The 26,776-nt window shown below is 43.8% G+C and overlaps 1 protein-coding gene across 7 annotated transcripts; it reads right to left on the minus strand.

Moving 5' to 3' along the window:
- Positions 1 to 535: 535 nt before the first annotated feature.
- On the minus strand, positions 536 to 26,776 carry thg1l (tRNA-histidine guanylyltransferase 1-like). Of its 7 annotated transcripts, none has more exons than XM_048543287.2 (7): positions 26,553 to 26,770; positions 14,951 to 15,194; positions 12,201 to 12,377; positions 9,968 to 10,137; positions 8,208 to 8,296; positions 5,088 to 5,195; positions 536 to 1,171 (listed from the first exon to the last, which is right to left on the minus strand). In XM_048543287.2, exons 2-7 carry the CDS (start codon positions 15,184 to 15,186, stop codon positions 1,010 to 1,012), a joined length of 942 nt encoding a protein of 313 aa, XP_048399244.1. In that variant the 5' UTR covers positions 15,187 to 15,194; positions 26,553 to 26,770; the 3' UTR covers positions 536 to 1,009. The 7 variants fall into 7 exon arrangements, with proteins under 7 accessions (XP_048399244.1, XP_048399243.1, XP_048399242.1 ...); XM_048543286.2 differs by having other exon boundaries at positions 26,492 to 26,770; XM_048543285.2 differs by having other exon boundaries at positions 26,501 to 26,767.

Genomic DNA, 26,776 nt, shown 5'->3' on the forward strand with positions numbered 1-26,776 from the left:
CTTAGATCACATATCCAACCTAATCTTTTAGGTGGCTAGGAAGCTGTTTGGCTTGCTTTATAAAGGTTCTATGCACATTGATGTTATCATCTCCTTCCTAATCTCTCCCATCAACCGAAGTGCGGTGACCCCGAAGTTAAACCACCACAATTTGCCTATTTCTAATGATTGAGCAAGCTGGTGATCTGGAAGGTCTATGGTGACTTTATATACTTAGAAATTAGAATTTCTGTTAAACAAAAAAGTTGTCATTTGACTCATTCACCTGCAAAAATGTAGGCACCCATCACAGCATCTAAGTCACCAACCAACGGTTTTGCCTCCATTATCTTTATTGTGGCATCTATTGCAAATATCAACAATAAGGAAAAATATAATAAGTTTAAAATGTGTTGATTAAAAATGCAATGTATTCCACAAATTTATGCAATAAATGTCTGCAATGTGACTCAGGTGAGTTAACACGTAACTAAATATTTGAGTGAAGTACACAAAGTGAGATTAGTTGATCATGCACAAGGTCAGACAATTTGAAGAAATTTAAAACATTGCCAAGATTTAATAAAGAGAATTAACTTGAATTAGTCATAATATTACATTTCTTCAGTCAAAGGCATTTGTCAAAAGCACATCTGACATTAAAACATTAAAAAATATCATTCAATTTTAAATGGGATCAAGGCCCCAACTTAAATTTTGCAATCTCATCCATATTAGTTTGGCCAGCAGCAGTATGATGATTCCTGGGTTCAGCATTCTGATGAGGAAGGGAACGAAAGAGAAGAAAATCAAAGGATCTTGCCCCTCCTTGCAATCCTGTGAACCCCACTGAAAAGATAGATGAGTAGCTTGGAAGTGACTCAGGCATTACGTAGCATAATTTCATCATTCTCTGCATGTCAAAGTCCAAAACAATTGGCTAAACAAGGAATCATGAGAACCACAGTGCTTGTTGATCTGAATTCCCAATGTCAGTACCATCAGGATAGTGTTAAGGAGAAATCTTTGCTTAACTGTCATCAGCAAGAATCTCCGAGTGCTCCTCCCAGAACTTATCACCAATGATGTCCACATGAAATGGAAGAACTTTTTTGCGAATCCTTTTAACCACAACGTTTTTTCCCTCTGGTGCATCCGGAGTTATAACCTTTTTATCAACAGATTCGTCAACCTTAAAAAGGGATGAAAATAAAATCAAGAAGGGATGTCAATATCATAACAAATCTCACTCAAATACACGTGAAAACACTGAAAAAAATCAGTCCAGTCAGATCCAGTAATTTTGTCCTAGTCAAGGGTCAAATCCATCATATTTCCAGGACTCAAATGCTCCCTAAAATGTATCAAATTGCATCTTGAAGCTACTAAAACTGCGCACTTCAACAGCTTTCCCCTGTAACCTATGCCACAATTAACTGTAACTGGGCTAAGGAGCTTCTCCGACCCACCATTTTGCATCTGAACTGTAGCATACTGAATATCTACATCTGCTAGGTGAGCACTTAACCCATCTTCTTTATAGGATTTACTACAAGTAACCTTTTCCAAACAATAACAACTTCCAAGAAAAAGAACTGCATTTCAATAGTGCCTTTCACGATTGCACAATGTCCCAAAGCATTTTACAGCAGTATTCAAGTGTGGTCACTGTAGTAGCAGAGAAAATCTGGCAGCCAATTTGCACACAAGTTCCCACAAATAAAAATGTGATAACGACCAAATTAATAACATCCTTTTCAATTAAAAATGTGATGCTGATTGAAGGATAAAAATGGCCAGGGCATTGTGAGGAGCACCCGTGCTCTTCAAAATAGTGCCATGCGATCATTCCCATGACAGGGAAAAGATTGGGAAGGGAAGTTAAATCATGACCCTAAGACTTGGTGTCTACACAGTTCTAAATTGATGAGGTCCTCAGCGTTACTAGGGCCAGTTCATAAAAATGAATTATTTTAAAATGCATTCAGGTTTTATAGACAAACATTGTGGATAATTTGCACAAAGCAAGATCCATCAATTCAAAACCAGAACCTTACATTTCTTAATCACAAACAAGTGCTTCTATGCACAGAAAATCAATCTTCATGGAATTACAGAGCTCCACACGCATCTTTCTATGCAATCTTTATTCAGGAGGCAAGGCAGTCAGAAACACGCCATCAACTTAATTTATATGGAGGATATTAAATCCCATAAGTATAACAAAGATTACACACTCAAAACATTAGACCACCTAGAGGAGTCAGCAATAGCCGTAAAACCAGAATGAGTCACTGCTGCATCCACACAGGTTCCTGCAGATTAGAAACATACCAAAGGATTCCTTTTATTACAACACTGCCTGGGACAGTGGAGGGGGCAGAATCCACAGTTATTGTCAGGTAAAGATGTAGATAACAGATATTCACTTGTTGAATTCAACAAAAGAACACAGATTTATAAGGACTTTACTGTATTTTAGCACAGACATCATTTTCCACCTCTACCTGCCCAGAACACTGGGCAGTCATAAGTCAGTGACATTTAAAAAAAACCAAATTGAGAAAAGCAAAAATTACGACAGGGCACTGTAACCTAAAAACAGAGGACATTTCCATGAAGCAGCTCAGATTGTGGGGCACAGGATCTTGATAGAAGGCCTTTATCTTTCCAAGCAGGGATATGCTCTGATGGAATTCACTGCAAACCAGAGCCTCCATCAACCCACGAATGACACCTGAGCTGACCACCATGTTTTTCAGGCTGTGAATGGCACTTGCCACACACAACACACTTGTTCTTGTCGTAGCATCCAGCCCACTTCTTCACCATCTAGACTCTGGTCACCTCTTGCTTTCACCAGCCACTTAAATCTGTGATAACTGAGGCATAGATTCTGGGAAAGCGGCTCACACGATAGCTACTACTCATGATAAGGGCAGGCAATGATGTGAGTCGACCATGTCTCAGACATTGGTTTGGACAAGACTCAGTTTTTAGTTATATAAATAAACCCATCACCAAATTAACAAGTTACAAATGCTGCCCACCAGAACAGAGCAACCATAACAAATAAAATCAAAATGGGGAAAAACAATGGATGGGGGAACTGAAACAAATTAGTGTTGAAGGGGGTGATAATGTATTCCAGCCCAATTGGTGCCCATCTCTAAAATTTTCAAGGGTACCAATGGACACCATTTGCCCCCTCTCCAAGGACACCCAGGCACAAACATAACCATTAGACAGAGAGCCTGGCATTTGGAGTCTGAGACTTATTGCTTGGATCCATTGATGACTACCTTAGCCAGGCCCACAAGGAAGTCCTCCAAAATGCCCACACCCCAGTGCACAAAGAAAAGGGGCATGGGGGAAAAAGTGCAACAAAAATAAGTTAAAAAGCTAACTAAACAGTGCAACCCCAACCACAACTAACATTTACATGACCCACACATTCCACAGCACCACAAAGAAGCAGAGATAGTAAGAACCGCAGATGCTGGAGAATCTGCGATAACAAGGTGTAGAGCTGGATGAACACAGCAGCATCATAGGAGCTGGAAGGCTGACATTTCAGGCCTAGACCCTTGAAGGGTTAGGGTTAGACCTAGACCTTGAAGGGTCTAGGCCCGAAATGTCAGCGCTCCTGCTCAGCCTGCTGTGTTCATCCAGCTCCACACCTTGTTACCGCAAAGAAGCAGTTGGGTTCAGAGTCCGAGTGTTGCATGGAATTGTTGCGTGCAACACCATCCACCTCAGATCCCAAATGGAAAGCCAACTCGACCATGGCGACAGCCTTTCACTGGAGACCTTGCAACTTGGCAGTGGAATAGAACACCAAAACATGTCCAGGCAGCAGATAGCACAGATGACATAGCTGCAGCATGCTCCTTCACACTATGCAGGAGAACATGGATCAAGTTTCCATGGGGCTGCTCAGGTTGTGGGGCAGAATCTCGAGGAAGGTCCACTGACTTAGAGTTCTGTGCAAGTCTGGGTATGCTCAGATGGAAGACCACCACATGCCTGAGCACCCTCCAAACTGGACAATATCAGGGCTGAACACTGCTTTTTGCCGCCAATGGGACATCCACTATGAACTGGACAACCACTACTGCTCAATTTGCCAGCCCATTCCTCCCAACCTATCTCCACCACTACAGCAGCCACAACCCTCCCTTTTACCAGCCATCAGAACCTGTAATGAAGGAGGCACGGATTGCTAAACAGTCGGTCTCTGATGATAGTTGGTTGTTCTGACGGGGGAAGAGCTATAATGTGAGTCAACCATTTTCTAGATATTGACCAGGTCCAGAACCTAACACTAACATTTTTGTCAACCTGTTCAAGAGATCTTATGACATTGCTGTGGTGTAGGTGAGATTTGAACCCAGGACTCTGGGCCTCAAGATAGATACACCACCACTCTACCACAAGAATCCAAAGTACCCAGCTCTTGATGTTTTTATATCAACCTATTCAGAGATTTACATTACACATCTGGAGCAGGTAGGATTTGAAACATGATTCTTGGCCCAGAGGTAAGGATGCTACCACAGTTCTCCCTGACTATAAGACTGCTCTCAACTGGTGATGATTTAACATGAGGGTCACCACAGCTCAGGCATGTAGACATGTTGAGGAGACTTTCACAAGAAGTTCAGCCAGTGCAGGAATCGAACGCATGTTGTTAGCATTACTCTGCATTACCAATCAGCTGTCCAGTCAACTTAGCTAACCAACTCACATCAGAACCTAATTTTTTTGCCTATTTTCTAAGAACCACCTAGCTTTCAAGTACAACATGCAACATTTACAACATATGTCTGAAAACTAACCTTGTAGCTCAGCGAGCAAACTCACATCCACAACATGCAATTGGCATTATTTATCATCAATTCTAATACTGTTGTGGTTAATCCTTTAAGGGACCTGTATTTCAAACACTGACAACATTTGCTTTCATCTTGGTTCCTAGTGAGGAGAAGCATAAAGTGCGAGCATTACAGGCAGCTGAGTAGATAAGCTGGAACTGACAATGAAACACCTCAAGTGCGAATGCCATACATCTTGCTGTTGTCATTCGAGTGTTATAGAACTCTCCTCACCTTATGCCATATCAACACTGTTCCTTTTCTATACATTTCTGGTTCTTTATTGTAGTTGATATTAAACTCCAGAAATAAAATGTCGTTTTTTTCTCCTGCAAGACTACCCTGTGACCAAGAGAGAATAAAAACAATGTATCATAAGGCAAATTAAAAAATAACCCTTCCAAGCTATAATATAAAAACAAGCAATCATTAAAGTGACAAATCCCACAGACACTAAATAGAAAAGAAAGTAGCAGTGAAATCTTATGGACAGAGTAATATCCTAAAAACATCCGTTATGAAGACAGGAACAAATAATGTTGGGAAGGTCAATGTCAACAGTTGAAATAGCTATTGCAATTCAATCAGTGAGACAGCATTTTGAAGATAGCTTGCCACCGTAAAGAATCAGAGCCAGTGCAACTATGTCATGTAATGCATATGCTAAAAATAAAGAAATGCTTAGATGAACAAGCAAGAATTCTAAATGCTGCAATTTGGAGTGCTTTGTTCTTTAAAGTTTTAAACGTGGACCAAAGACCAATACCCAAAAACTGGAAATTGGTGAAGTATGATTCTGAAGGAGGTCAGCTGGAAAGATTGCAAAAGCCACGAAGGCATTTAAGATGGTGGAGGAAGGAAATTCGATAGTCACTATCATCAAGAAAAGGCAACAAGTTTGGACTGGCCATATTATAAGGCATGAGATCTTACTGAAGGAGGTGACCATAGAAACTTTAAGGGGTTGTAAACCAAGGAGAAAAAGAATGACTTTACATAATTCAAATGCAAATGCAAAGGCATTTATAACTAACTGAAATGGAATGCATTGGACAAAAGGAAAAAGCAGAAGAGCTGCCCTTAGGCAGGATACTATTATTCATTCTTAAAGATTAATAAACTTGAATTTATGCTAGTATATATTTTCCAATAACTGAAGTTATTTTTAATTACAATAATTCATATAGGCAAACCAGCAGCCATTTTTCACAACAGGGCCCCACAGACAGCAATCAGAATAACAGCCTATTCTTGATGGTTTTTCTGAAGAAGGGGCCTGACCCGAAACATCAGTTTTCCTGCTCCTCTGATGCTGCCTAGCCTGTGTTCCTCCAGCTCCACACTGTTGTCTAATCTTGATAGTACAGGTTAGAGGCAGAATGACAGCAAGGACACTGTGCTCTTTAAATGACAGCATGGGATCTTTATTGACAGTTTAAAGAAGTAGTTGAAACATTAGTTAAATAGCTCCCATAAAGGACTGTACCTTCAGTGGTGCAGGCCTCCCTGTCAAACACTGCAATGAAGTGTCAACCAAGATTGAGTGTGTTCTCCAACATGGGGCTTGAATCCACAACTTGCCACTAAAGGTAGCAGTCAATCAAATGAGTCAAAGCAACAAAGTTCAGACCCAAAAACACCAGATGAATTCAGGAGAGGGGACTGCACTGAATGCACAGTGCCAACCTTTTTACTCCAAAAACCTCCTCTTAAAAGAAAACTAATCTAATGGAAACCAGGACGACAATTGCCAATTGTCCTAAAAATCTGCCTGGTTCCCTAAAGTCCTTTAAGGAAGAAAACCTGCTGTCCTCACCTGGTCTGGCCTGCATGCGGCTCCAGACCCGCAATGTGGATGAATCTTAGCTGCTTTCTGAAATAGCCAGTAAGCCATTCAGTTTAAATTAATTAGGGCAGGGCAACAAATACTGGCCTTGACAACAAACAGTCACATGAAAAACTAAAAATTACCTCTTTCTACAGAGTCACTACAGTTGCCAGTAATAACCCTCAGCTATGGAAGTGAAAAAATTAAAAATTACACCTCAGAGTCCTGGTAAACAGGTAGCAAATGCTGCAAGCGAACATGTGGATACCACAATGACTAAATTGGACTTCACTGCGAGGTTCTCCATAATCAGATGGTTTGTGACTTTCAAGACACACAGTGTTGTAAATATAGAGTTGCCCCATAGGACAATCCTAATTCTTTTCCTCCAATATACCCACTAAAAAGTCGTGGGCTACTGATCATTTAATTTACATTTATCAAATGAGCTACTTATATCAGGTTTAGCAGTTCAGCATGTTTAGTACCTTTTGTTAGAGAGCCATCATTGTGGATTAAGCCTTCTGATCACTCAGTTAGACCTTCGTCAAGATAGTTCAGAGCCCCAATAACGTTCCAGTGCATCCATTTTTATAGAGTTCAGTACAGAAGGCTAGTTTGCCAGCCAACTTTTATGTTGCCAACTTTCCCTGCTCACGCAGCTCAATCTCTAGTCTCTCTCAAACTTGACTGGTTAGGTACTCTGAAGTTTAGCAATTCCCATCATCCCTGGCATTTTTCCCCCAAATATAGACTTGAGCATGTGCTCATCTTCAATTACCACTACCTTAGCAGGAATGCTAATGCCTAGCATCTCCCCGCTTTGCCAGCATTATACTTCAAGCTTTTTACTGTACATCTAAATCTGTCAATCCTCTATTCACCACTATTACTATTACTCTACCTTAAAAACGCATCTGGACAGGTACCTGAATAGAAAGGGGTTAGAGGGGTATGGGACAAATGGGACTAGATTAATTTAAGGTATCTGGTCAGTTTGGACCAAAGGGTCTTTTTCTGTGCTATACAACTCTATACATCTGCAAAACATCAGGGAGGGAAGAGAGGTACCTGAGCACCTTGCTTCAGGTGGCAGTCACATATTTTAGACTAATTACATCAGTTTGGTCTGTGGTCAGGTACAGACTGCAAGTGAGGCAGGTTCAGAATTTACCTTTGAAGAAGACTCAGTCAGAGCCCTTGTCCAATAGGTCCGGGGCATACAGACTGCAGAGGGGACAAGCAATTCTTGATATAAGATAAACTGTTAAAACAAAATTTCAGAGATAGCAGGAACTGCCGATGCTGGAGAAACTGCGATAAAATGGTGTGAAGCTGGATGAACACAGCAGGCCAAGCAGCAGAGGAGCAGGAAAAATTGATTTTTGAAGGGTCTTGACCCGAAGGGTCTTGACCCGAAACATCAGCTTTCGTGCTCGGCCTGCTGTGTTCATCCAGCTTCACACCATTTTAAACAAAACTTCAGCTGGGCAAGCAGCCGTACTGAATAGTGTCAAGATCATTACCTTTAGTTTTTCTTCAGCTTCGCTGTTAGTCAAACCACCTTGCTGCACTAATGCCCAAAACGTTGTGTTGTAGAGGTTGTTAATATGACCTATTGATGGAAAACCACTGCTTAAAGCATTTAAACTGGAATATTAGTAACAACTATTTTCAATACATTGTATTGTACAAGTATGCATGGGCATTAAAGTACACCCCATCTTATGGCACAAAGCAGGCAATCTTTCAACAGAAAAAAATTTGGAGTAGTTTTGACATTTTCATACTAAATTCATGTGAACCATGAAAAACCAAAACTATCCAGTAAACAAATTCGTAGTCAAACAGCATGGAAGCAGACCCTTTGGTCCAACTCATCGACACCAACCAAGTTTCCCAAACTAAACATTTGACTGTGTTTGGCCCATATCTCTCTAAATCTATCCTTTTCACATGCCTGACTGAATGTCTTTCAAATGTAATGTAACTGTATCCACTATATCCCCTGCAGTTCATTCCACATAAGGACTACTCACTTTGTGAACAAGTTTCTCCTCTGGTCCTTTTTAAATTTTTCTCCTCACATTATATGCTCTCCAGTTTTGAAAAAAAAACCCTTGCTATTCACCTATCATGCCCCTCATGATTTTATAAACCTCTATCAGTCATCCCTCAACCTCCTATGCTCCAGTGAAAAGTCCCAGCCTCTCCTTATAACTCAAACCTTCCAGTCTCAATAATATGCTTGTAACTCTTTTCTGCAGCCTCTCCAATTTAATAGTATTCTTTCTACAGAAGAGTGATCATAACTATACACAGTACTCCAAAAGTGACCTCACCAACTTCCTGTACAACTGCAACACGACATCCCAACTCCTATACTCAATGGTCTGAGCAACGATTGTAAGCTTGTCAAACACCTTCTTTACCATCCTGTCTACCTGTGACATTACTTTCGAAGGACTATGCACCTGAACCCCTAGGTCTCTGTTCATCAACACTCCCCTGGGCCTGGCCATTAACTGTAAAAGTCCTGCCCTTCCTCATCTTACCAAAATACAACATTTTGTATTTATCCAAATTAAACTCCATCTGCAACTCCTTGACCCATTGGCTTGACTGATCAAGATTCCTTTGTAACCTTGGATAACATTGTTCACTGTCCACTATACCATGAAGTTTGGTGTCATCCACAAGCATACTAACCATGCTTCCTAAATTCTCATCCGAATAGTTTTTTTATAAAAGACAAACAACAGCAGACAATCACCAAAGCCTGTGGAACACTTTTGGTCACAGGCCTCCAGTCCAAAATACAACCTTCACCAACACCCTCTGTCTCTTACCGTCCCCTGGCTATGCTGAGATACCAAACACAATTACAAGACACTTCACTGATTTTTGGGCAAGACTAGCAATGGATTCCAAATGCCACAACTGAAGTAGTCAAAAGCACGTCTGATTCCTCTCAGGTAGGCTTTATCTGGCCATAAGATATAGATGTATGCATACCCCTGGGAAGTTCCCGTCCCACTTTAAAGAAGAACAAACACATAGCAACGTTCATTTTAAAAATGGGCACTAGGCAGAGGTTTGAAGGGGCCATGATAACCTGTATCTCTGCAAAGGGGCAAAGCCTTTAAGGAAGGCAGGGCAAATTGTAGAGTGGATCAATATATTATACACGCGCACACACTTTTACTACATCATTGAGTGAAGGCACAAGAAAAATTAATACAATCTTAATTGAACGACATTTTTTTTGAAAGGGTAAATATCTTACAGTCTGCCTGCCTCCAGCTTAGGTAGTCTCGCAGGTTCTGGTTGCTTGGATAAAGAATGACTCTTCCATCAAATCCAGGTGGAAATAAGAGGGCCTGATCTTTAAAGTAATCTTTCCAGTAAAAAACAAAGCTGGAAGAAAACTGCGAGACCACGTGGCTCATGAATTTGCTGTTGAAAGAGGGAAGAAAAAAGTGAACTGTTAATCACAGGAAATCATGTTCCATTTATCAAGCTGCCCACTTGACATTACAGTGGTTCTACAAGAGTAAAAACAGATTTGTCCTTTAGTTCACGAAGCAAATATGCAAGCCTAAAAAGTGTGTGTGGTCAGAATGTGGGACTTATTACAAGATGGACTAATAATGTGAATGATCTAGAGTAACCGAGGTGAGTGCACATGGGAGAAATGAATACAAGGATATGCAGATACAGTCACATGAAACAAGATGAGATAAGACCCGTGTTGACATAAATTCAACATTTGAACCAGTTAGTTCAAACGTCTCGCTTCACATGTCGTAATGTTTATGTACTGATACCATTTGGGATACGTTGAAGACTTTCACTGGGTCCTGGTTTATGTTAAGCTAGCTAATCCCAGTCAGGACAGTTTAATTTTTGGATTCCTTTTCTGCGGCAGGTATGAGAAATAAAAGTCTATACCTGGGAAGTACTGCATTTGTCCAAAGGACAAGTGAACAAGCTGCCAGTATTTGCTGTCTCAAATAATATTGAGAAACAGCTGCGAGTGAAATCCCGGGGAGCAGCTATCACTGAAGCCCATCACCTGTTCAGTAGCTGGCTGAAGGGGGAGGAAAAAAAGGAACCAACGAGATTTATTAGTGATTCCCTATTTCTTCACTCCACCAAACTTGCCACCTTCAACAAATAAACAAGCCACACATAAGCCATTTAACCCTTCACTGTATACAACAGTTAATACAACCTGGTCATCTTCTTTCAGTATGTGCTGTAGGGCATCTCACACATAAGGAAAGGACACATCTTCAGCTCATACCTGTGCCAGCATTCTGCAAAGTCATTCTGGTAATGATACCCAGAGTTAAATGGGTAATATTAAGAGGGCATATTGGATACCTTAGGCTTTTATTCCCTTACGTATAGAAGATTAAGGAAGTCTTATGATGGAATGGATGACACTGGGTTCAAGGCCATACTTGGACTTCTCTACCACAATGTTCATTTACAACTTTACCAAACAGGTTGATAAGGCTGCAAGTCTTTCCATTACGCCATTAAGGTAAGTGGTAAGAACAGGAAATTTCCCTGGTCAGCCACCCTCCGGAAGGCAATGGTAAATCACTGTAGCGCTCTTCCATAAGCATGAACCAATTCAGATGACGCCCACATTGTTAAGCTCTGGTTAACTGAAAATGCAGTTTTAAAAAAATTCAGTTTCAAGCAATATTGTTCTCAGACAACCTCAAAGAGGACTTCAGTAAACAAGTAACAATCACTTATTTTATGCATACACAGGACAGCCAGTCTTATCACCAAACTGTAGAATTCCACTGATCGATTGTAGAAACTTCCAATATTCATACAAAACATTACAACATATATATTACAATCCCCATATATCATTGCCCTGGGGTCTTACATTAACTGCTTCTTTCCTGTAGTCTTCACAGGCATTCACCCTAGGCCAGTTCTATCTTGCTCACAGCATCACTCACACACTTTTAGCTTGCCTTCATACACCTGAGATTCTCATTTCATTTTACAATCCCTGAAAATTTAACCCTCAACTTAGAATGATTCAAACTCTTTGGAAATTAAGGGACACAGAACCAAGGCAAGTATGTGGAATTAAGGTACACAGTAAGGGTCCAACTGAAGGCAGGAACAGACTCAACGTGTCCTCCTCTTTCCAATGCTCAGTACAGCCCAAACTTTTAAATTCATTTTCAAGTAATACTTGCCCATTTACCTTCTTAAAGTAGTTATGGGATCTATTTGCCAGTTTCACCCCAACTGTCTTAAGTATTAAAATAAGTGTATTCACCTTTTAACTTCTTCCTGTTTTCTGAATGACATTAAACTTATGTCTTCTAATTACTGACTTAGCAACTAGTAGAAAGTTTTCCTATTTATGTCAAAGTAACTAAACTATTAAATTCATCTTTGCTTTCCCTGACACTCAATACATCTGAATTAAGTAAAACCAGAAAAACTGATCCAGAGTAAAGGCCTTAATTTGTACACTACACCTTGCTCTCCTTTTGAACCAGTTACTTTTCTTTTTAAAGACAAAGCTGTACTCATCACTTTGGCCATAGGCGATCACGATGTCATTCAGTTCTTCCATGACAGTTAAAGCACTTCGTGTCATCAGACGGAGGGCCCGCTCATCATTGGGTTTTCTGAAATCATGCAGATTTGCAAACCTGAAGTCAAGAAATAAGTTTAAGTAAGTGCTGTCCAATGGGTGAGAGTTGCAACCAGAAGCATGTTCATCATGCTGAACTTAGAATTCAAATACATTCAGCCAAGATACAAAGCTTCAACCAGACCTTACTTAACAAAAGGAGAAGTAATTTCCTCTAATTCAGCAACAAAAGAATCTTAAGATCACTCTAAGGAGTGTTCTGGGCAGAAAGATTAGAATTGTGTGATTGGTTGGCTCACCAAGCTAGTTCGTTGTTTTTCTGCAGACATTTCATTTCAACGGACTCCAGAGTTTAAAAAATAAGTGGGAAAATACAACGGCGCTTCATCGGAGGCTGCACTGATGTTACCCAGCAGAGTAATGAAACGTCTGCAGAAAAACAATGAACCAGCTCAGCGAGCTAAACAACCAAGCTACAAATCTACTGGAAGACCTTAGAGGATTAGAAGTTTGATAACATGCTAGGGGGTCTGATTGCCATGGCAAAGCGGTTAAGGCAACAGACTATCATCTATTGGTATAACTGAATAGATATTGGAGTGGAGTACAGAAAGACAATACTGAAGCGTTATAGCTAGGACACGTCAACCGAATTTTTTTAAAACAGGAAGTAACTAATGTAGCAGTCAAAGCAACATCTACAGTTATTGTTCATATGGAGTTCCACATTAAAAAGTTAACTGAAATTAAAGCTTAATGACTCAATTATTCACCTCATCTATTAATGGCTTAGATAGCACAAGAGCCTTATGCCCAAGTTTTCTGACGTCAAAGATTGGCAATGTAGTAATGAGTGTATGACAAAGTATAAAAAATATGTAGACATTTATAGAACAAATAAAATGAACCTGTAACAGATTTTAAATTCAGATAACTAGGAAGTTAATGATTTTGGACCAAAAAAGGCAAAAGAAGTCCACATTGACATAATCAAAAAGCGAGCCAATGTCAATTCCAACAGCTTTAGTATTCAAGAACACAGATCATGTGCAAAATATAATTTTAGAAAAAAAACTTTTAGAATGACAGCCTTTATAATAAGAGGCACAGAATAAAGAGAAGTTTTCTCACAGTCATGTGAAACTCATGTTGGACCAAAAATAAATAAAGTGCACTGCTCTCCCCAAGCCAAAAATAGCATAGCCTGGGAAGGAGCACAGCAGATTCACAAGAATATTACCAGGACTTCAATGGTGATATTAGGAGTACAGATGAACACAGAAGATTAAGAAATTAGTTAATTTGAGGTGTGTAAGCATTTAGAAGAAAGCATTCCTACTGACCGGAGTCTAGAACAGGGACACAAACATAAAAAAGGCATTTATGAGAAAGATCAAGAAGCACCAAGGTAAAATGGTGGTAGAAAGGGTAACTGGATTCACCTTTTTGAAAGGGTTCGTACAGGCTTGATGTGCTGAAGTGCTTTTTCTGTGTTGCAATATTCTATATGTTGTAAGAAAATTGTGCTAGTTCAATCAATTTTTAAAAAAAAGATTTTGTTAGACAAGGCCATTTATGGATTTATCGTGACAGTGGAATGATTTAAGATACAGACCATTCGCTACATAAAGTGATGGACAGGATCAGGGGAGTAAATGGCCTATCTTTTTCTTATGCTCATGGACCAGCAGACAGAGAGATCTGGTAGTGTGACCGATGATTTACTGATACTTCATAAGAGTTAAAATACAGGGAGAGACTTTACAAAAATGTTAATTTTAGGGGACTTCATGAAAACAGCAACATGCAGTACTTATCAGTGATAATGGGAACTGCACATGCTGGAGAATCCAAGACAAAGTGTGGAGCTGGATGAACACAGCTGGCCAAACAGCATCTCAGGACCACAAAAGCTGACGTTTTGGGCCTAGACCCTTCCGAGAGGGGGCGGGGAGAAGGAACTGGAATAAATAGGGAGAGAGGGGGAGGCGGACCGAAGATGGAGAGAAAACAAGATAGGTAGACAGGAAAGTATAGCTGAGGAGGTAGGAGGGGATAGGTCAGTCCAGGAAAGACGGACAGGTCAAGGAGGCGGGAGGAAGGGATGGGTGAGATGAAGAACAAGTTAGGGAAGCAGAGACAGGCAGGGCTGGTTAAGTGATGCAGTTGGGGGGGCGGGGGGAGAGACTTGACAAGCTTCAAAATCTCCCCTTCTCCCACTGCAGCCCAACTCGTCCCACTGCATCCCAAAACCAGCCCAGCCGGTCTCTGCTTCCCTAACTTGTTCTTCCTCTCACCCATCCCTTCCTCCCACCTCAAGCAGCACCTCCGTTTCCTACGTCCCACCTCATCCCGCCTCCTTGACCTGTCTGTCTTCCCTGGACTGACCTATCCCCTCCCTACGTCCTCACTTATACTTTCCTGTCTAACTATCTTGTTTTCTCTCCATCTTTGGTCCGCCTCCCCCTCTCTCCCTATTTATTCCAGTTCCTTCTCCCCATCCCCCTCTCTGACGAAGGGTCGAGGCCTGAAACATCAGCTTTTGTGCTCCTGAGATGCTGTTTGGCCTGCTGTGTTCATACAGCTCCACACTTTGTTAACATGCAGTACGTATCTCTGCTTTCCACTCACTTGTGAAAATTTCGGCCATCCAGTCGAACTACAACCCAGCAATTCTGTAGGCAGGTATCATCAGCTTCAAACTGGCGAACGTATTCAAATTTAGTTTTAGCCATAGTTTTGTGACTTTGAGCATGCACGTGTAGCATCTCACAAAGAAATGCTTCATTCGTTGCCCTACTGCATGTTGAAAAACCAACTGTAAGAGCAGCTTTTGATAGTCGATTCAAATATGTCTTGTATAGCATTGGGCAGCCTGCAAAAGTAGAAGATGCTAATGATTATCATTGACAAATTCCAGGCAGCACAAAAATTTATGTCACTATTATTTTAATACCAACTGTTTTTCCAAGTCAGTCTCAAACATAGTCTATATTTATAGAATATTAAAGTATGAACTAAACATCAAAATCATTCTGGTTAGACTACTGACAGTAACTCATCAATACACTGGATGTGGGATGTCAGTCTATACTAACATACCCTCTGAGCTGCATGACCACTTCCTCTAGCCCAGAAGATTTGATGACCAATAGTCATAAGTCAGCCTCTAAGTTGCTGCACAAACCACAATTCCAGTCAGCACACGAAGCGACAGCCTTTCACAAAGCTGTTGGAGGGAACATTACCCTCGATTGATAATAAAACAAAGGTGGAGACCTGACGCAAAGACAGAAACTGCTGGTGAAACTCAGCAGGTCTGGGAGCAACTCTGGGGGGAAAACAGAATTTATGTTTCAAGTCCAGTAAAATTCTTCACAAGAACTGATGGCAGCTGGGAAAAAAAAAGTGGCATTTGTACTTGAAACGTTAACTCTGGTTTCTCCCCAGAGTTGCTCCCAGACCCACTCAGTTTCACCAGCAATTTCTGTCTTTGTATCAGGTCTCCAGCCTCATCTTTGTTTTATTATCGATCTAGAGTAATGTTTCCTCCAAGATCTTTCTGTGAATGGAAGAAAAGTGATATTTGGACTTGAAACGTTAACTCTGCTTTCTCCCCTATGCTGCTGCCATACCTGCTCAGTTTTGACAGTAATTTCTGTTTTGCTCTTGATTTATAATGTGCCTTGATATCTCATGGTGGTATACTAGGGCAGCACTGTAACTCAATGGTTAGCACTTTTGCCTCAGAGCACCAGGGACCTGGAGTTCAATTCTGCCCTCAGACGACTGACTGTGTGGAGTTTGCACATTCACCCCACAGGTTTCCTCCATGTGCTCTGGTTTTTCTTCCATAGACTAAAGATGTGCAGGTAGATGGATCAGTGACACTAAGTTGGTCATAATGTCCAGGGATATGGGGATTAGCCATGGGAAATGCACAGTTAAAGGGATAGGATGGGAAGGGCGGGTCTGGTTGGGCTGCTCTTTGGAGAGTCAGTGAAGACTCGATGGGCCAAATAGCCTGTTTCCATACTGTAGGGATTCTATGATTCCACAAGTTTTCTTTCCCTATTTTCTTCTACTTTTCTCACCCAATCCTGTCTCAACCATCCACTCTCATGCTGTACCTTCTAATGCAAGTAGACAAAAGCAAGCATGAGCAAGAGCAGCAGTCAGTAGCAGAACTGGTGATGCTTAACATCAGTGTTTACACACAGAGCTATGAGCAGCCTCTAACAGCAACTAAACCTACTGCACCTGATATGCCCATGCAGTCTCCCATCCAAGCACTAACCAGGTTAGAGTCTGCTCAGCTTCCCAAGATCAGACAATATCCCATGCTTTAGACTAGTATGACCGTAGGTGTTTACTAGCTAGCTGTTACTTTAGTTAAACTGATGCCACAGTTTCCTTTCTACTTAAGAATTCATAAATCACACTAGTTTACATTGTTATTTTTCTTTCATTATCTTACCCTCTTTCAGTATTCTGCTTCCCACTTGTACTACCAGCTCTGCCTTTCGAAAAGTAATCTGTTTGTACAGGCCTGACATTTTCCCCCCATCCGCTTAGAAAAGTCAATTACAAAAATTACCCTTCCTGACAGTCTAGCTATCCTTCACATTATAACTAGTTTAAAAAAAATTCACTTTAAAACTGCAGACGGCTGTCAAATTACTGAGATGGTTTACAAGTGTGAGACATGAATCACAGATATGTGGGGTAGCAGGGCAAAAGCCACACCCAGTGTCTATTTAGACCTCTCTATATAATATTCTTGTAAAAGAAAGAGCAAGCTCTCCAACTACCCAGAAGTGGATACTTGCTTAGCCTCTTCCCAGGCACAAAGAGGCCTTCGTTCAGTATGTGGCAGAGACAACACCCTTTTCACAGTAGCCAGCTACCCAACAGGTACTCCCACAAGATGGGGCATGGTTGCCCACTGCAGATTTTATGTGCGACTATCATTGAATTCAACTTTCTGCAGCAGTGTGTGCCTACCTCATCGCAGCACCATTGTGTAGCTGGGAAGAAGATGAAGAGCTTGCAAAGGAAAATGCTGAGATCCAGAATGGTGACTAATATCGAGGTCTCAACACTTGATGAGTGGGAGTATATCTGAAACCTGGTGGTGTCTCATTTCTTGGGCAAATCAGTATCACTTTGTATACAGAGGCACTAGCAGAAAGGATCTTACACCGAGGACTACATCCAACTATTTGAACAGAATATTTTCTTTTAAAATTTGTTCCCGGGTCAAAACCACTGCTGATTTTGTTCATTCCTTATTTTGTCCCAAGATAGCAGTTGTGAGTTTATGTCTTAAACAGCAGGCAACCTGGTATTGGTAGACACACAGTGCTGTGGAAAAGAGATCCAGGAATTTGATATAATTACAGGTCAACGTGTGGCTCAGTGGTCGTGAGACAGGTGTTGCAGATTGTGGTGCTCCCATGCATCCATTGCCCTTGGCCTTTATGTCATGCGTTTTGGGAGATGGTATCAATGGAAGACAAATTGCTCCACCTTGTCGATGGTACACTGCTGTCAGCTGGCACGAGTTGAAGGGACAGTGAATATATAGGCAGATGGCCTGAATCAAACAGCTGCTTTATCTAGGATGGCATTCAGCTTTTTCAGTGTTATTGCAGCTACATCCATTCAGGCAAATGGAGAGTATTCCATCATAAGCTTGAATTATGCCTCGCAGATAGCCTCTTGGAAAATCAGGTGATTGTTAGATTTTACAGGATCAGACTCTTGAAATGCTCCTATAGCAACAGTGATAACTTTCATAGCTGGCAGAGTCCCATTTTAATGGCTCCCACCGCCACTGATGCTAATAGCAGGGAATTCAGCAACAGTAAAAATATTGAATGTCATGGGAAATATTTAAAATCTCCTTTTTGGAGGCCGTAATCACCTGGTACAAATGTTATTTGCCACTATCAGTTCAAGGCTGAGGCTCTCATTACACAACTCCTTCTGAAGAAGCCTGTGTTTTATCAGTGAACATTCCCATTTCAAAACTCACGATGAAAGACAGGGTAAATGATGAAGCTGCTGAAGATAGTCACACCTGGTATAGTAGTCCGAGGAACTAGGGCTCTTCTGGCACAGTTGTAGTGTCCCCATTGCTAGGAAAAGTCCAATCTGCCCCAAGGGTATGTCACTACATATCTGACCAGGTCAATTAGAAACATCTACCTGAAGGAAATTGGGCTCTTTTGGTGCAATGGTAGTGTTCCTATTTCTGCGCCAGAACACCATGTTTGAGTCCCACCTGTTCCACAGGGTGTATCGTTACAGTTCTAAACAGGTTGATTAAAGAACATGACAACTCTAAGCCATATTTTAGTCAGCATAAAGTGGATCAAACTGGCAGAAAGGAATCAGAGATGATAGAGATCATAGGGAGGCACCAAGACAATTATCCATTCAGCACCACTGGACAAAGACTGCGTAGTTAATATGAGAGGGTAGAGCATAAAAATCTAAAGAGGAATAATAAAATATCAGGGATCGAAGGGAGACTGGGGCTGAAGGTACCTTCTAGTATTGTGATTAAGTGATACAGGACATTTCATGTGACTGCCCGTTTCACCCAACATTTGCCATTCTTCAGACCAATATTACCCACCCTGTGATTTACTACATTTCAAAGCTTCCAGATGGTACAAATTTGGGAAATATTGCCCAGCAGACCTAAGCCCAGGTCATCAATAGAAAACAAAAATCAGTAATCACAACACTGAAATAAACTGCCATTCACCATTACTCCACACTGCCAGTCCCTTAGCCTGTTTTGTATCCAAGTAACCACAATCCCATGGCTTTCAATTTGCTAACAAGTCTATCACATTTTGCTTTGTCAAATGTCATTTTTAAGACCATATACTGACATCGGTTGCACTATCTTTAGCAACAAGACATCACTTCAAACTTAAATCAAGTTGGTAAACAAGATTTTCCCTTACAAATTCGTGCAGTCTTTCAATTATTAGCTCATACTTTTGGAAATGCCAATTTATATTGCCCTGATAATAAAATGTGAGGCTGGATGAACACAGCAGGCCAAGCAGCATCTCAGGAGCACAAAAGCTGACGTTTCGGGCCTAGACCCTTCATCAGAGAGGGGGATGGGGAGAGGGAACTGGAATAAATAGGGAGAGAGGGGGAGGCGGACCGAAGATGGAGGGTAAAGAAGATAGGTGGAGAGAATATAGGTGGGGAGGTAGGGAGGGGATAGGTCAGTCCAGGGAAGACGGACAGGTCAAGGAGGTGGGATGAGGTTAGTAGGTAGATGGGGGTGCGGCTTGGGGTGGGAGGAAGGGATGGGTGAGAGGAAGAACCGGTTAGGGAGGCAGAGACAGGTTGGACTGGTTTTGGGATGTGGGTGGGGGGGAAGAAGAGCTGGGCTGGTTGTGTGGTGCAGTGGGGGGAGGGGACGAACTGGGCTGGTTTAGGGATGCAGTAGGGCAAGGGGAGATTTTGAAACTGGTGAAGTCCACATTGATACCATTAGGCTGCAGGGTTCCCAGGCGGAATATGAGTTGCTGTTCCTGCAACCTTCGGGTGGCATCATTGTGGTAGTGCAGGAGGCCCATGATGGACATGTCATCTAGAGAATGGGAGGGGGAGTGGAAATGGTTTGCGACTGGGAGGTGCAGTTGTTTGTTGCGAACTGAGCGGAGGTGTTCTGCAAAGCGGTCTCTAAGCCTCCGCTTGGTTTCCCCAATGTAGAGGGAACCACACCGGGTACAGTGGATGCAGTATACCACATTGGCAGATGTGCAGGTGAACCTCTGCTTAATGTGGAATGTCATCTTGGAGCCTGGGATAGGGGTGAGGGAGGTGGTGTGGGGGCAAGTGTAGCATTTCCGGCGGTTGCAGGGGAAGGTGCCAGGTGCGGTGGGGTCGGAGGGCAGTGTGGAGCGAACAAGGGAGTCACGGAGAGAGTGGTCTCTCCGGAAAGCAGAGAGGGGTGGGGATGGAAAAATGTCTTGGGTGGTGGGGTCGGATTGTAAATGGCGAAATGACGACTGTATCGGTGCCGCCTCTTGCTCCCCAGCGGAGCTCGAACAGTTCATCCACTTCACCAACACCTTCCACCCCAACCTTCAGTTCACCTGGGCCATCTCCAGCACATCCCTCACCTTCCTGGACCTCTCAGTTTCCAACTCAGGCAACCAGCTTGTAACTGATGTCCATTTCAAGCCCGACTCCTACAGCTACCTAGAATACACCTCCTCCCACCCACCCTCCTGCAAAAATTCCATTCCCTATTCTCAATTCCTCTGCCTCCGCATCTGCTCCCACGATAAGACATTCCACTCCCGCACATCCCAGATGTCCAAGTTCTTCAAGGACCGCAACTTTCCCCCCCCACAGTGATCGAGAATGCCCTTGACCGCGTCTCCCATATTTCCCGCAACACATCCCTCTCACCCCGCCCCCGCCACAACCGCCCCAGGAGGATTCCCCTCGTTCTCACACACCACCCTACCAACCACCGGATACAATGCATCATCCTCCGACACTTCCGCCATTTACAATCCGACCCCACCACCCAAGACATTTTTCCATCCCCACCCCTGTCTGCTTTCCAAAGAGACCACTCTCTGTGACTCCCTTGTTCGCTCCACGCTGCCCTCCAACCCCACCACACCCGGCACCTTCCCCTGCAACCGCAGGAAATGCTACACTTGCCCCCACACCACCTCCCTCACCCCTATCCCAGGCCCCAAGATGACATTCCACATTAAGCAGAGGTTCACCTGCACATCTGCCAATGTGGTATACTGCATCCACTCTACCCGGTGTGGCTTCCTCTACATTGGGGAAACCAAGCGGAGGCTTGGAGACCGCTTTGCAGAACACCTCCACTCAGTTCGCAACAAACAACTGCACCTCCCAGTCGCAAACCATTTCCATTCTCCCATTATCTAGATGACATGTCCATCATGGGCCTCCTGCACTGCCACAATGATGCCACCCGAAGGTTGCAGGAACAGCAACTCATATTCCGCCTGGGAACCCTGCAGCCTAACGGTATCAATGTGGACTTCACCAGTTTCAAAATCTCCCCTCCCCCAACTGCATCCCTAAACCAGCCCAGTTCGTCCCCTCCCCCCACTGCACCACACAACCAGCCCAGCTCTTCCCCCCCACCCACTGCATCCCAAAACCAGTCCAACCTGTCTCTGCCTCCCTCACCGGTTCTTCCTCTCACCCATCCCTTCCTCCCACCCCAAGCCGCACCCCCATCTACCTACTAACCTCATCCCACCTCCTTGACCTGTCCGTCTTCCCTGGACTGACCTATCCCCTCCCTACCTCCCCACCTATACTCTCTCCACCTATCTTCTTTACCCTCCATCTTCGGTCCGCCTCCCCCTCTCTCCCTATTTATTCCAGTTCCCTCTCCCCATCCCCCTCTCTGATGAAGGGTCTAGGCCCGAAACGTCAGCTTTTGTGCTCATGAGATGCTGCTTGGCCTGCTGTGTTCATACAGCTCCACACTGTGTTATCTTGGATTCTACAGCATCACATTACAGTTCCCTTTATCACCGATGCAAGCGTTCCTGGCTGAGTGACTAACTGCTTTGAAGGCTAGGTGGATTTACTCACTTCTTTGGGGCAATAGTTGCTGTTTTTTTTACTAAGTTGTTGCATTGTTTTTGGAACTTCATAACAAATACAATCAAGAACAAAAATACCTTAAAAAGGGAGGAAGAAGAGTATGTTTCAGGGCAGTGGCGAAATGACAAGTTCAGAAACTGAGAAATTGCATAAGGCTCAGATTTGGTTTCTATGAAACAGCAAACAAGTGTAGTTTCACAGCTGATACGGAACGTCATGGTGCTGCAGGGGTTTAATTGATTTCAGGAGAATAAAAATCCCTGCCTGAAACTACAGAAGTGGACAACCTCTGTTTTTTTTGAGACTGATCAGCCAAGTTTTTTTTTAAAAACACAGTTGCATTTTGGGGAAGCAAATCAGGGTAGGACTTGTACACTTAATGATAGGATCTTGGAGCATCTTGCCAAACAAAGAGGCCTTGCGCTACAGGTTCACTGTTCCTTGAAGGTAGCCAGGGTTGCGAAGGGGACATTTGGTATACTTGCCTTTACTGGTCAGTGCATTGAGTATAGGATTTGGAATGTCATGTCCTGTCCAGGACATTGGTTTGGTCACTTTCGGAACATCACATTTCAATTCCAGTCTCGCTGCTATAGGAAAGATGTGGTTAAACTTGAAAGGGTACAGAAAAGATTTATAAGGATGTTGTTGGGGTCGGAGGGTTTGAGCGATAGGGAGAAAGTGAACAGAAAGACAGAATATTTTCCCTAGTGTCAGAGACTAAGAGGTGACCTTATAGAGATTTATAAGGTCATGAGGGGCATGGACAGGGTGAATTTCCAAGGTCTTTTCCTCAAAGTACAGCAGTTCAAAACTCGAGGGCATAGGTTTAAGGTGAGAAGGCAAAGATATAAAAGGGACCTATGGGGTAAGTTTTTCCACAGAGTGGTGCATGCGTGGAACAAGCTGCCAGAGGAAGTAGTGGAGGCAGGTACGAATACAAGGTTAAAAACTCATCTAGATAGGTACATAAATAGAAAGGGATTAGAGGGATATGGGATAAATAGTACTAGATTAATTAAGATATCTGGTCGGTCTGGACCAAAAGGGTCTTTTTCTGTGCTGTACAACTCTATACAACTGGAATACATCAGGGAGGGAAGAGAGGTACCTGAGCAGCTTGTTTCAGGTGGCAGTCACATATTTTAGATTTATTGCATCAGTTTGGTCTATGGTCAGGTACAGACCGCAAGTGAGGCAGTTAGAGAATTTATCTTTGAAGAAGCCTCAGTCAGATCCCTTGTCCAGTACGTCCAGTGTTCTTGGACGAGGGCATACAGACTGCAGAGGGGACAAGCAAATTGACCACAGCACGATGGTCCACACCACCATTCAAGCAGGAACAGAAAAGTATGGTAATTTGGTAATAGCTGATAGCATAGTTAGGGGAATATGTGTTGTCTGTAGCAATGACAGTGTTCTGAAGGCTGTGTTGTCTAACTGGTACCAAAGTTCAGAATCTCTCTCTTCTGGGCTGCAGAGGAACTTAGCATGAAAGGAGCAGGACCCAGTTTTCATGGTCCACATGGGTACAATACAGGCAGCACTAGGAAAGAAGTTTTGCTGAAGGATTATGAGCACCTTAAGGCCTAGCTAAGATGCTGAACTTTAAATGCAATAACTTGCAATTATTGGAGCTGCATACAAAGAGGTATGGGGTAAATAAGATTTAAAGGTAAATGTGTGGCTTTAAAGACTGGTGTGGGAGAAATGGGTTCCAATCTGTGAGACACTGGCATCAGTACTGGGGAAAATATGATAATTGGACTTCAGGATTTAGGTTGAGGACAGCTTATGCAAATTAGGTCTACTTTCTCCAGAATAGATGGGGTTAAGGAGTGATCTGTTTGAAGTCTTCAAGATATTAACAGGAAAAGATATGGTAGATGAAAATAAAATTATTTCCACTGATTGGGTATTATAGAATGAGGGGGCAAAACCTGACAACTGGAGACAGACCATTCAGAAAGGATGTTAGGAAGCACTTCATACAAATGGTGGTAGGCATTTGGAACACTTCCACAAATGGTAGTGGATGCAGGATCAGTTGAGCACACTAAATTTCTGTTAAGCAAAGACCAAAGGCAGATGTATGGAGTTCGAACACGGATCAGTTATGATCACATTAAATGGTAGAACTGGCTCAAGGGGCTGAATGGCCTAATGATGTTGTTAATTTTGGCCTTTATTGCTAGGAATTGAGAGTTTAAAAGTAGGAAAGTCTTCTTCCAACCATGCAGGGTGTTTGAGGGGTCATACCTGCAGCAGTATAAAAAGTTTTAATTCCCATGTTTAAGAAAGGATATACAATAATTGGAGTTAGTTCAAGAGATTCGACTGGCTGGTTCCCAGGATGAAGCCGTTGACTCATCAAGCCTTTATTTATTTTGCTTTAGAAGAATGAAAAGGTGATCTTATTGAAAGATCAGTTTCTGAAGGGTGGAGCTGGATGAACACAGCAGGCCAAGCAGCATCTGAGGAGCACAAAAGCTGGTATTTCAGGCCTAGACCCTTCATCAGAAAAGCTTTTCTGAAGAAGGGTCTAGGCCTGAAATGTCAGCTTTTGCGCTCCTAAGATGCTGCTTGGCCTGCTGTGTTCATCCAGCTCCACACTTTAAGTCAGATTCTCCAGCATCTGCAGTTCCCATTACCTTTAAAGTTTCTGAAGCAGCTTACTGGGTTGATGTTCAGAAGACGTTTCTATTTGTGGGGTATCTTGAACAAGCAGGCACAGTTGCAAAGTAAGGGGACACTCATTTAAAATAGGGATACAAAGCAATTTCATCTCCAAGGTAGGAGTGAGCATTTGGAAATTTCTCCTACAGAAGTCCATGGGAGGTTAGATCACAAAGGTATTTAAGTAGAAGATAGATTTTCAAAATAGGAGTTAAGCAAAACACTCCCGCTCAAATTTTGCAGAGATGCAGCAATCGACATGCCAAAGTTATTCACAGCATTAGTTTCCAGTTCCAGAAGGCATGGAGCTCGGCCTTCTCCACAGCCCAAAACGAAAAACTGCAGGAATGCTGGTTGAGGCCTGGAACAGATCAGCCATGGACTTTGCTGAATGGCAAGACAGCCGGAACAGACCATTTGTCCAAGCTGCTATGTTCCTAATATCATCATTAGCACACCCCCACCCAAGTACCTCCTCTTGAGTGTTTGCAGATGCAAATACTGAGATAGTACCTCAGCCCCCTCGATCCCATCCCTCCCCATTCCAGCTCCCAGGCTATCAGGGTATTTACACCAACTCCACACATCAACCGACCCACCATGCGGCTTGCCCCATCTCAACTCAGATCATAGAATCCCTACAGTGCAGAAGCAGGCCATTCAAACTATCGAACCTCTCCCCATGCATCCTCCACCCCAGTCTAAGGGCAGCTTGTGCACGGCCGAGCCGAGACACTCCCTCCACCAAGGAGGAGATGCGGGTAAGTTGGGAGGGGGAGGGGGGGAGATGCGGGTAAGTTGGGAGGGGGAGGGGGAGGGGGGGAGATGCGGGTAAGTTGGGAGGGGGAGGGGGAGGGGGGGAGATGCGGGTAAGTTGGGAGGGGGGGGAAGATGCGGGTAAGTTGGGAGGGGGGGGAAGATGCGGGTAAGTTGGGAGGGGGGGGGAAGGATGCGGGTAAGTTGGGAGGGGGGGGGGAAGGATGCGGGTAAGTTGGGAGGGGGGGGGGGAAGGATGCGGGTAAGTTGGGAGGGGGGGGGGAAGGATGCGGGTAAGTTGGGAGGGGGGGGGGAAGGATGCGGGTAAGTTGGGAGGGGGGGGGAAGATGCGGGTAAGTTGGGAGGGGGGGGAAGATGCGGGTAAGTTGGGAGGGGGGGGGGAAGATGCGGGTAAGTTGGGAGGGGGGGGGGGAAGATGCGGGTAAGTTGGGAGGGGGGGGGAAGATGCGGGTAAGTTGGGAGGGGGGGGAAGATGCGGGTAAGTTGGGGGGAGAAGATGCGGGTAAGTTGGGGGGGGAAGACGCGGGTAAGTTGGGAGGGGGGGGGAGACGCGGGTAAGTTGGGAGGGGGGGGGAGACGCGGGTAAGTTGGGAGGGGGGGGGAGACGCGGGTAAGTTGGGAGGGGGGGGGAGACGCGGGTAAGTTGGGAGGGGGGGGGAGACGCGGGTAAGTTGGGAGGGGGGGGGAGACGCGGGTAAGTTGGGAGGGGGGGGGAGACGCGGGTAAGTTGGGAGGGGGGGGGAGACGCGGGTAAGTTGGGAGGGGGGGGGAGACGCGGGTAAGTTGGGAGGGGGGGGGAGACGCGGGTAAGTTGGGAGGGGGGGGGGAGATGCGGGTAAGTTGGGAGGGGGGGGGAGATGCGGGTAAGTTGGGAGGGGGGGGGAGATGCGGGTAAGTTGGGAGGGGGGGGGGAGATGCGGGTAAGTTGGGAGGGGGGGGGGAGATGCGGGTAAGAAATGTGGAGGAGATGAAGAGATGAGGGGTCTCCACACTGCCCCAATCACTCTCCTGTGCAAGACCCCAGCCGGCTCAGTAAACTCCTACCTTCCCCAAACCAAGAAGCGGCTCTGATACCTGACTCACCATCTGCCCGCCCACCTCCTCCGGGAACGAACAGCCGCCGTAACACACTCACTCTAACTCCAGTCTGGTCCAGCCACCTCGAGGCTGCGCGCTGCCATAGGCCTCGCGCTCAGCCCGGAGCCTAACCACAAGTGAAAAAGAGACAGGGAAGTCCCCTTCTACCGGTTAAAAGAAACAAGACGAGCTAGACGGACAGACGGAAAGGGTAGCAATTAAACAGCAGCAACATTCAAACTGCAGTGTGAAAACTCCTCTCCCTGTCCTTATCCGGGAAAC

This window comes from Stegostoma tigrinum, chromosome 13 (genome assembly GCF_030684315.1).
Source record: "Stegostoma tigrinum isolate sSteTig4 chromosome 13, sSteTig4.hap1, whole genome shotgun sequence".
Classification (NCBI taxonomy): domain Eukaryota; kingdom Metazoa; phylum Chordata; class Chondrichthyes; order Orectolobiformes; family Stegostomatidae; genus Stegostoma; species Stegostoma tigrinum.

Excerpts from the sequence above, each read along its gene's own strand:
- thg1l (XM_048543287.2), bottom strand. The coding sequence starts at position 15,186 with ATGCTATACAAGACATATTTGAATCGACTATCAAAAGCTGCTCTTACA. Across the intron at positions 10,138-12,200 it reads TGGTTCAAAAGGAGAGCAAG|CAAATTCATGAGCCACGTGG; the intron begins GTGTAGTGTACA and ends CTCTTTCAACAG. Across the intron at positions 8,297-9,967 it reads AAGCTGGAGGCAGGCAGACT|GTCATATTAACAACCTCTAC; the intron begins GTAAGATATTTA and ends TTCCATCAATAG.